We start from the raw sequence: 11,867 nt of genomic DNA, 5'->3' as shown, positions 1-11,867 counted from the left end.
TACCATGCATACATTCTTTTCGATCTTTCGAATTAAGATCTTTTGATTTTCGATCTTTGCTTTCCGATATTTGCTTTTTCGATCCTTCGACTTTCGATGCCATGATGTATGTATGTAGATCCGTATTTATGTACTTTTTATATAATACTAATAATATTTGTATAAAATGTACAATTTTTTTGACCAGAAAAGCGCATTGGGGCTACGTGTTAGGCCTTCCTGGTATAAATAAAAAATAAAATTTATTTTAAAGCCACTTTCCAAACTTTTAAAATAAATCGGATAAATTTAAATGCAGTACATATTGTAGTGATAGTCTTACGACTCAATACGAGCCTTGAATTCGTAAGCAATTTCCTCCAAGCAGATATTGGGCAATACTTAACAATGTGACATAGGATATAGAAATTTACTCATGTACGAGTATAGAGCACTAACAATGCTAATCCCAAAATATGATATGAAGGTAGAGACCTTCAATCACGACCGATGTCAATTAGATTCGATATTAAACCGCAAATCTAACGTATTTTCCTCGATGAAAATGACGCACTCCCCCCGGACATAAACAGCAACATCGATAAAGTCAGCTTCAAAGACGCCAGAACAGCTGTAGTGAGACGACGTCGGTTGCTGATCGGCTCCATCTTCAAGATCGGGTCGCTTCCACGGCATCAGGTCGGTGAACGTTCACATTCAGTGTCACATACATACCCGCTGAACTACGAAGGTCACGTTCTTCAAAAGTAGTTTAGCCTTAAAAACCAGATTCCAAAACACTTCAAATTGCTAGTTCACTCTAATGCGTAATAAAAGTGCTAGAGAAAATTTTGTGTAATAAATCGCGAGTAGAAACCCACATTTTTGTATAAAACAGCATTTTTTGTACGAAAATTTTAAAGAACTAATTAATTTAATATATAAATAGGGCTATTATCTATCTATGTATTATAGTGACGTGTGACACTTTTGTCCTTTTTGTCTTGTATGAAATAAAAAGTCGATGCAATTAACGATTTGTAAGCCATATTAATAGTTGCCTTCTAATTTTCATAGTAACAAATTTCCAAAAAAAAAATCTTCCAATATATATTGTAGTTACAAACACCAATTTTTTATCTATATATGCTATTAATATTAGCTATTAATATATCCGTGAATAAACTATTACTCTACATATGTATATATTTAAAATTTATGCACCGATCAATAATTATTTATTTATTTAAAGGACATTTGTAGCATTACAGGAATTCTTAATGCGCCACAATGGTCAAAAATGTAACATAAAAGAAACAAAATAATAAATATAGAAATTAGACATGACAAAAACAAACCATACATATACACAAACAACACATTTAACATAACCATAAAAAGTAATAAGCTATAAGTTATATAGTTATATTTCAATAATCCTGATACAATGAGCAAGCATACATGAAACATCATATTAAATGAAAAATTGTATATCATATATTTTTAAATTGAATTGAATTGAATTATAATATCTGAATATCCTCGACAGTCTGATGTTTTTGCGAATGATGCTCAATTAGGCATCTCAATACCGGTACTACCTAAGCTGGTTATATTGATTGTTGGTCAAAATTCGTCCTTCTAGTATATTTTGTACTATCGGTAGTACCGAAATATAATAATTTCATTTTTATGTTATTTTAATTGTTTTAAATTTAAAAGAAAATTTTATATCGGCTATTTGTAGGGACTATTCGATTACACTCAACATCAAAGGAGCCGTTGTATCATAAATTTAAAACGTATTTATTTCATTTGAGTTATTTGAATACATATATTATGTACCTACAATATTTAAAAGCTAAAACCAAATGACAAATTGTATATCCTTGGCAGCCTGATGTTTTTACGAATGATGCTCAATTAGGGATCTCAATACCGGTACTACCCAAACCGTTCGATTGTTGGTCAAAATACGTCCTTCGGTACTATCGATAGTACAAATTAGACTACCGGCAGTACCGAAATATAATAATTTAATTTTAATGTTATTTGAATTGTTTTAAAGTTAAAAGAAAACGTTATATCGCCTATTTGTATGGATTAGTCGATTATAATCAACATCCGCTTTGACCTGCCATTCAAAGGAGCCGCTGTATCATAAATTTAAAACGTATTTATTTCAATTAAAAGTTATTTGAATACATATAATATGTACAAACAATATTTAAAAGCTAAAAACATCCGTTCTACATAAAAAATCTTCATAGCAGGGAGCATGCAAAAATTTATTGACTTATTTTGATACTCGGTGATAGTGTAAAAGGACTCTTTTATAACTAAGAAAGTAATTTATTATTGATTAAATTACTGACAATTAACCTACATAAAATCAATTGTTTAATATTATATTGGTAGTTGATTCAGTTGTATTACACAAATTGCTTAAATAAATCAATATTATAGCGTATTTTTTTTATTCTTTTAGTACCGATGATGACAAATGTCAATATTTTTGGAAATATCTTTGCTCAAAAAAAATCTCGTTGCGTCAATTCAATCAATTACATAAATGATGAACACACATATTACAATACCAATAATTCAAAAATATTATACATTGCTAGAAAGTGAAAGTTTATTTTTGAAATCATTTGACAATAAATTACCATTAATTTTAATTTTGAATAGAGGATTTTTTATAAACTCTTTGAAACCCGCTCAGTAACAAAAGTATAATATAAGTTATAAATATTATTACAAATAATAACAGCAAAAATTAATCATATATGTATATACTGGCTAAAGGTATTCTTTGTTATATATATGTGCAAATTCATGTAGATAGTAATCAGCTCAGATATTGATAGATTACAACATATATGTATGTACATATTCATGTCCATGTATAGACTTGTCAAGAAATAAATCTCTTAGTCATATTGAACAAAATAATATTTTCATTTAACACCTTCTACTAATGAAAAGGAAAAATAATAATGAAAACCTGCCAAGATAATATTATATTAAATTTTCTGTTTTTGAAGTCTTAGAAATGTGCTTCTTTTGTTTAATTACAATATGTTTTAATTGAAAATATATCTATGTATATATTTACATACCTACAAAGTAAAGTTAATTTTTGCAATACACAATGTCGTATGAAATAATTTATAATAATATTTGTCTCAATTGAATTATGTAGTTCTTTTATCGCCATTAATATATGTACATATTGTGTATCTATGAACGTATAAAATTATGTTACAGTTGGCAAAAAAAATGAACAATTTTACTTCCTGATTCAAATTTATGTATATAATTTGATAGACATTCACAGTCATTGTTGTTGTTTTTATTTTAAGCGTATTCAAATTTCAATACACTTGTTCAAGATGTTTGCATACGAATGAAAACTATTTCGCTTGTTTGGCAAATCGTGCTCACTTAAATATTGAACTTGTTTATTTTGTATGCAGAAAAAATCTAAAAAAAATATATGAGCTTTTCATTATTTTTCCTCAATTTGAGCCCTGTTCATTAAGAGGGCTGTACACCTGAAATCTTAATTTTGTTGCCGTTCCTTTCTTCGATATATATATTGAGTGAATGTATGTATATATTTAGTGAATGCGACAATATATATATATATATATATATATATATATATATATATATATATATATATATATATATATATATATATATATATATAGCCAGCAGCATAGCTCGGACGTTAAGCTTCTGCTTACCGTCAAGAAGGTGCCGGGTTCTATCCCTGAATGAAAATGAATTTTTCAGAGTATGCTGTTGGTCAGACCTGGATTTGTGACTCCAGGTTGATCGTTTCCTATCAGAGTTTGCCAATTTTCTCTGATTTCATTGTTGAAACGGTTCCCGGAAAAAAAAAATTGGCTAAAAATCCTTCCTACCTACTATGTCACCACTATTTGAAATTTGATGGATGTACAATAAAAATTTATGTACAATTCATAGATGTCTCGTTAATTTGCGAGTTTTTTCAGTGTCTCGCAATTCAACGACTTATAATAAAAAAATGCTGCATTTGTATTTGTAATTGGCCAGGAAGGCGCATTGGGATTTACCTGTAAGGCCTTCCTGGTATATATGTAAAATAAAAATAAAATAATAAAATAAAATAAAATATATATATATATATATACATAGGAGAAAATAGGAGAATACGAAACCTCGATTTTGTCGATTTAAAATACGTATTATCTGGTCGAAGCGCAAACGAAGCATTCAATCAATATATATATATATATATTAATATATATATATATATATATATATATATATATATATATATATATATATATATATATATATATATATATATATATATATATATATATATATATATATATATATATATATCAATATATATATTGATTGAATGCGACAGTTGCGCTTCGACCAGATAATACGTATTTTAAATCGACAAAATCGAGGTTTCGTATTCTCCTATTTTCTCCTCCAAAACTGGACCAATTTTTAAAAAAATTTCATCATCGGTATGAGAAAGATATTTTCTGTGCAACTATGCGCGTATTTTTTAAAGTACTAAAATTATTAAGGAAATGATAAAAATTCCAAAGGATTGATAAATTGAAGTGAAGTGAATTGATTTTAATATAAAAAATCAACGATTATACATGAATTATTGTCAAAATACATATATAAATATTACAAGAAATGGACAACTTCTGAATATTTCCAGTCTTTATGTACATATATATGTATGTATGTATGCAGTAATAATCCTTGTACAAATTTGTGCAACGCACACAGGCGGTCGAAATATAAAGGCGGCCGAAAGAAATGAGAGTCGAAAAAATTATATTACTTAAAAAATACGTACTTTCTAAAATGCATTTAGGTTTTCTTGTTGTATACTTGTGGATTGCTGTTGTAAGTTACAACTTGTAACATACCCGAACATACATATTCGAAGAAATAACGGGATTGCAGGTATAGCTTCGGTCCGCATAGAGCTAGGTCTTTATGTTCTATTATCTTTGCGACTGCCAGATGTATTTCTTCAAGGATTTTGAGTATTGGTTAGTCATCGTAAGTCCTAGATGTGGGATTGGGGGAAAACACTATGTTTCGTCTCTCTTGTCGTCTGGTCATTTTCAGAACTAAACGTATTGGTTTTCCGTCTATTTTTCTGGTTAATTTTTATTGTGATTAAAATATTCAACACTATATTTCCCACACAATCTTTATTACAAGGTAAGATTTTTACACTACTCGCATTTTTTTCATTAATATTATTTATATAAATACTGATTAAATTAAAGGGCGGCCGAACTCCTAGGCGCGGCCCTGTATGTATGTATGTAAATATTTTACATATAAAAACTCATGCAAAAATGATTGAACAACATATTTGCATTACAAATATTTTGATTAAAATTTTCACATCCCATATCAGTGGATGCCATTCTAAAACATTGAATAAACTATTTTCGAAGTTTTTGAATACCCACTTACATATTTTTATTTTATGATGAATTTGAATGTAAATACATACACATATACATATATACATTACGTATGTATGTACCTATGTATGTCTAAATTTTTCTCTTATCAAATATCAGACCAAAAGAACCATCAAACTGCAAAATTTCCCAAAATAAACAAGTCAAGAGGTTAAGGTGACCCACGCTCATTCACCCAACCTAATCATTTTCCTCCGAACCAGTCACGTAAAATGATTGCATGCAAATTATACGGTGTATGTACCATAGAATTGCTTAGAAAATATTTCGCGGTCAAGTTCAGCACTCTAGAACCATCACCCGTATAGGTAAATTACAAAAAAATCACCATTCGATAGCCGGATTTGTTAATACGGTGGAATTTTCGAATTAAATAAAAAAAAAATAGCAGACCGCTATTTATATTGATGACATGCGGTTTTTGGCGAAACTTTCGAGTCCGTAACGAAATTGGGGAAGGTAAAATTCCCGGTCAATGTTCGCGGAAGATCATCGTATTATACAGAATCTATCATTATATACCAAGCGGTCAAGTTTAATGGTTTCCATAAAAAAAAACCTTGTATGCATTTCCATATATTACATGTTGTATTGTATTTAATCCGGTTGAAGATGATCCACCACGAATTCGAAGAATAGACTATCCATTATTATACACATATGTATTTACATATTAATGAAACCTTGAGTTTAATAATCATTGCTGTAAACCAAAGATTTATATACAATACTGTATAATTACATGTATTAGAAATGTTTAATAACAATTAAAATTTTATTACTCACTTAGCATACATATTTATGTAGTTCCAATTTTAAAATAGAAGTTGAAATGATTTTAAGCTTTAAATCGACTTGTCGATAGAATTACACTTGCAGTTGAGATATTAGTTACTGCAATGCAGTATTGCGTGAATGAACGGTGAGGTTAGTTAATATCTTCAAATCAATCTGCCAACTAAATACATACGTTTTCGTAGTGCGTAATTTCAAATCAAGTAAAACAGGATTGTCAAGAATTCGCATATTAAATCATTATATCCATAGTCTTTAACAGTGGTTAGGAACCTTAGGATCTTTATTTGAGTGTGGTTCTCTTTGATTTATTACAAATATAATTTTTGTTCAACTTAAATGAATATAGATATGGATTATTTGAAAGTACACGAAAGAAAGAAACAAAAAAAATGTATTCATAATAATGTAAAGAAATATAGAAATTTCGATTTACAAGAAATTTATAAGAAATTCGGATGCGACCTACCCACGACTGTCTATGTATTTAAGGAATATAAGAAGGATATAAAGCAAAATTCGATAATGCAACATACATATGTATACGTTCACACATATCGGCTATGAGAACATTGTCCATACAAGTTGAGTGCAAAAATAAGGAATCTCACACAAGGCAAAAATTCTACTTCCGGTTGTCGGATTTTGTTCCAATTTTTTTTATTACTTAAAATCACTGTAAATATTATACACATTAAATATCAAGAAGATAAAAATTATTTAAAAGGTCGAAATAAAATAATGAAATATTGTTTTAAAAAAAAATACCATTTCCGGTTTACGAATTCTGACCAAAAAATTATCAGCTCTAAGTTACTACATAAAGAATACAAATATAAATATTCAGTTTGATACGTTCAGAGGTGTGGAAAATTGTATGGTCACAACATTTTTGAATTTTCTAAAAGGAAAAAATCCCACTTTCGGCTTATTAAATTAGATTTTTTTTCCTCACATTGATAGAAGGATTATACTTGAATTTTCTCGTGAAGAGCACACATGCTTAAGAGGTCGAAAAAAATTCTGTAAAAAAAATCGAATAAGAGTAAACTGTCACTTTCGATTGACGTATGCTCACCAAATTTTAAATATAACTTTTTATTACGCTTAAACTTCCGTATATGAAATATCAGTTGAATACGCCGAAAGGTTTCCGAGAAAAATATAAAATACCTCGATCCTCTAGAGTAAAACTACTACTTCCGGTTGAGGTAAAAATATTTTTAAAATATTAGGGTATACAATTTATAATTTCTACTGCATATAAAATTATTTTAGTCTGATTCGTTGAGCGGCTTTGGGAGATAATTGAATTCAAAAAATTGAAAAAAAGAGGACACATTAGGTGGGCTGAAAAGTTCGTAGGCTGACACAGATGGCGCTACTAGTATTAAATCCATATGATTTTTAGTTAGCCCTAATCTTCAAAAGACACTTGTATAAATTTGATAGCTGTCGTACTATTAGTTTGTGAGTTATAGCATTTTGAGTGAAGCAACTTTTATTAGTTTGAAAAAATGGATAAAAAGAAATTTCGTGTGTTAATAAAGCATTGCTTTTTGGCGAAAAAAAAATACTATTGAAGCCAAGGCTTGGCTTGATAAACATTATTCTGACTTTGCACCAGGAAAATCAACCGTTGAGAAGTGGTTTGCTAAGTTTAAACAATGCACGAAGTGGACTCCCTAAAGAGGCTGTTACCGACGAAAACATCAAAAAAGTCCACAAAATAATTTTGGATAACCTTAAAGTGAAATTGATTGAGATAGCTGAGACCCTAAAGATATCAAAGGAACGTGTTGGACATATCGTGAATGAATATTTGGGTATGCGAAAGCTCTGTTCAAAGCTCGAGCCGCGCGAGCTCACAATCGACCAAAAACAACAACGAATTGATGATTCTGAGCAGTGTTTGGAGCTGTTCAATCGTAATAAACTCGAATTTTTGCGTCGATATGTGACAATGGATGAAACATGGCTCCATCATTTCACACCGGAGTCCAATCGACAGTCAGCCGAGTGGACTGCAAGTGATATCAGTATTTATGGCAGTGATTATGGCAACAGTATTTTGGGATACGCATGGTATAATATTCATCGACTATCTTAAAAAGGGAAAAACCATAAACAGCGAATATTACGTAGCGTTTGAAGGACGAAATCGCGGAAAAACGGCCCCATTTGAAGAAGAAGAAGAAAGTGCTGTTTCATCAAGACAATGCACCGTGTCACAAATCAATGAAAACGATGGCAAAATTGCATGAATTGGGCTTCGAATTGCTTCTGCATCCACCATATTCTCCAGATCTGTCCCCCAGCGACTTTTTCCTGTTCTCAGATGCTTGCTGGACAGAAATTTTGCGCCGATGAAGAGGTAATCGCCGAAACTGAAGCCTATTTTGAGGCTATAGACAAATCGTACTATAAAAATTGTATGACCGCTATAATCGTTGTATCGCCCTCGAAGGCAACTATATTGAATAATAAAATCAAATTCTAACAAAAGAAAGATTTTTTCTATGCTAGCCTATGGACTTTTCAGCCCAACGTTACATATAAGGGAAGGTACCATTTCCGGTCAACTTAAAAATTTACATCCTATCGATAAGAATTTCAGTAACCGATAATATGTTTCAGTTCAATAGGACTAACGGTGTTCAAAAAATCCCCAAAATTCACAGACACACAGCCACAAACACATTTTTTCTAGATCATGAATACGTGATCAGTGATCAATTCTGGGTTCTAATCAGTCAAAATCTTGAGTTCGAACTTTCGCATGATCACAAAACATCATCTATTGTAACTATGTACGTATGTAGATAAAGTAAAAATAAAGGGAAACTTCAAAGTGGCTAATGAATTACAAAACAGGATCAATAAAGTTATTTTTTCTTATCAATGAATATCTCTTTAGTAAAGAAACATAATAAAATTTTCCGATTTTACGATTTTCCTCTCATTTAGCAGGAAAATAGTTACCGGTTTCTGTTCTAGATATACATTTTTATAGGTATAATATCATATAATATTTTTGTTTCTGTTGGTTTCAGACATTTCTATGATTATTCAAGATGATATCAATGCGTTGCTGTCTATTGCTAATATGTAAGTATATGTAATTTTAAAATTCAGAATTACATAGTATGTATTATATAATATTAGAAATATTAGTGATTATAAAATTTCATGGAAATGTTCTAGCAAATAAATAGCGAATGATTTTTTTGTAAATCCATTCATAAGAAGTAAAATTTTCAACACAATAAAGCCAACCTTACAAGTGATCAGTAATTTAATTTTAATTGTATTAAATAATTAAATAAAACTTGATTCTTATAGATAAGTTCTCATAGAATTTAATTAATTTTATAATCAATTGCAGACCATGATTTGTATGTATTTTGTCATAATATTTACATACCCAAACATCCATATTTATCATATTTTATTTAATTTTGATGTAATAATTAAGTCCACTGTCTAAATATAGGTGTGAGCCTAATCATTATCGATGAAATCCAGTCCAAACCCAACCAAACCAATCAAAATGAATCAGCCAAAGCAGAAAACAATACGAGACGGTCATCCGGAAGAAAGATCCCAAAAGACGATCCACCAATGTCAAACCGTCACAGAAGACAAACACGCTTTAACAATTTTCCACAAGAAGTAGCAACAAAGAGAACTAAGGATGGTACTGTTTATAGAGGTGGAGTTGATATATTTCCCGCTTACTCTGGTTCTGCTGATTTTGCATTCGACGGCGACAGCTTCAGACCGTCCAAATATGGATTGTACAATATTCCAGAACAACCTCAAACCACAACCACAACTCAACGAAACTTCGACTGGGTCAACACGTTCAATCCGCAAGGACTTCCACCAGATTGGATCAATCAAATTCCAAACGATCTGCCACCGAATTGGCAAAATCAAAACGGGCGAATAGTGAACCAAAATCAGAATAGTAACACTGTTCAAGATCCACCAGGAAAGCCCAATCCGTGCCAAGTAGAATGTCACAAAAGGGTCACCAGCCAATATACTCCGGTCTGCGGAAGTGACAACGTCACATACACCAACTTTGAAAAGTTCAGATGCGCTCAAAAGTGTGGAAAACGTAAGTGACCAGTTTTTTACCTAATTTTAAATCTACTGGGTTAATATTTGTGATTAATAAATATATGTATGTCTTGTGTTTGCAGAGATAACAGGTAGGCAGAATGTTTCATGCGGTTTTGGAAGGCCAGTGGTATAACCAGTTTTTGTTAAAAACAACAAAACGAAATAGTGTTATATAATTTTTTTTTTATTATTTGAATCTAATGAATGGTTTGCTAATAATGTATTATCATACACATATATGTGCATGTATATATGTACATATATACTTTAAATAACAAATTGTTATAATTGCATAGACATTTGAAACACCTTCCAGAGAACAAGAATAAATTACAAATATGACTACAATATATTTATTTTTCCAATAATTTGTGTATTTTAAATTAAATAAATATTTATTGAGAATTTTTTAAATAAAAATAATGTTTACAGTACTATTTTTTTATTATAATATATATGTATGTATGTTCATATTATAATAGAGCTTTGTTGTACAATTTTCCGATATAAACATTGAAAAAAATAAGTATACTCAATATTTCCAAATCATGTATGTACAATTTATGTATTATTAGGCTCAATAATGTCTGTCTTACATATATAATATATATATAATTGGGTTAAATAAAACTAAAACTATAATATTGTACAAATTATTAACAATATTCTAAATGCGCTCAAAGCTCAAGTTAAAATCTTCAGGGTAATTTGTTCGTTTTTCATTATTTATTTATTCCAAAGATAATAAAAAGGCACTTCATAAGTATTGTACAAATAAAACTGGTCCATTAAAAAAACCAGTAATCAAAACCGAAGTAAAAAAATCATTCAAACAATAATTTTAGATAAAATTATCAATCATTTTTTAATTTGGTTTACAAATGCAAATTTAAAATTGTTTAGACTAGAAGTAAGGAATTTTACACACTGTGTGTACACATACATATGTATATAAAAATCAAATATTTCAGATAACGTACTATCTGAAAAGCGAATTTTTTATTAATGAATTTAACAGTACGACACATACACTTACATGTGCATAGTTTTTATACACATTAACATAAGTTCATTACATATTTACTAAGTACTCGAAAAAATCAAAAACTTAAACTTAACATCACATACATTCACATTGCAATGAAACTAAACATACATCATAAACTTCGCTACCATGTGAAATATCACATTTTAAAATTCATAAATTATATCATGTACACATATTTTAAATGGCAATAAAATATCTAAACACATTACATAGATCTACCGGTACATTTTCGTCAAACGATTCCTCATTAGTAGTCAGTGCGGTAAACCAATTTTTTGTTTTTGCTTCTTCAAAAATTCCTTAGCTTGTTTATCACCCTGTCTATGTTCCAGAGATTTTATAGCATCCCCCTCTACAATACATAATTTAAAAAACATGAAATAAAA

The 11,867-nt window shown here is 29.7% G+C and overlaps 2 protein-coding genes across 4 annotated transcripts in view; one reads left to right on the top strand and one right to left on the bottom strand.

Annotated features, from left to right (window-relative positions):
• The first annotated feature begins 589 nt into the window (after positions 1-589).
• LOC143916612 (uncharacterized) lies at positions 590-10,866 on the top strand. The gene is made up of 4 exons (XM_077437794.1): positions 590-678; positions 9,359-9,413; positions 9,799-10,428; positions 10,514-10,866. Exons 2-4 carry the CDS (start codon positions 9,380-9,382, stop codon positions 10,564-10,566), a joined length of 717 nt encoding a protein of 238 aa, XP_077293920.1. The 5' UTR covers positions 590-678; positions 9,359-9,379; the 3' UTR covers positions 10,567-10,866.
• The window catches only part of stac (C2 and C2B_Munc13-like domain-containing protein staccato), a 43,912-nt gene continuing 42,906 nt past the window's right edge, over positions 10,862-11,867 (bottom strand). For all 3 annotated transcript variants that reach the window (XM_077437790.1, XM_077437791.1, XM_077437792.1), the window contains one exon: positions 10,862-11,833. In XM_077437790.1, coding sequence (XP_077293916.1) covers positions 11,736-11,833 — 98 coding nt within the window. In that variant the 3' untranslated portion in view covers positions 10,862-11,735. The remainder of the gene's footprint in view (positions 11,834-11,867) is intronic.

The sequence above is a fragment of the Arctopsyche grandis genome, chromosome 9 (assembly GCF_051622035.1).
Source record: "Arctopsyche grandis isolate Sample6627 chromosome 9, ASM5162203v2, whole genome shotgun sequence".
Taxonomy (NCBI): Eukaryota; Metazoa; Arthropoda; class Insecta; order Trichoptera; family Hydropsychidae; genus Arctopsyche; species Arctopsyche grandis.
The sequence above is the reverse complement of the archived record's forward strand: the minus strand, read 5'-3'. Positions and strand labels throughout refer to the sequence as shown.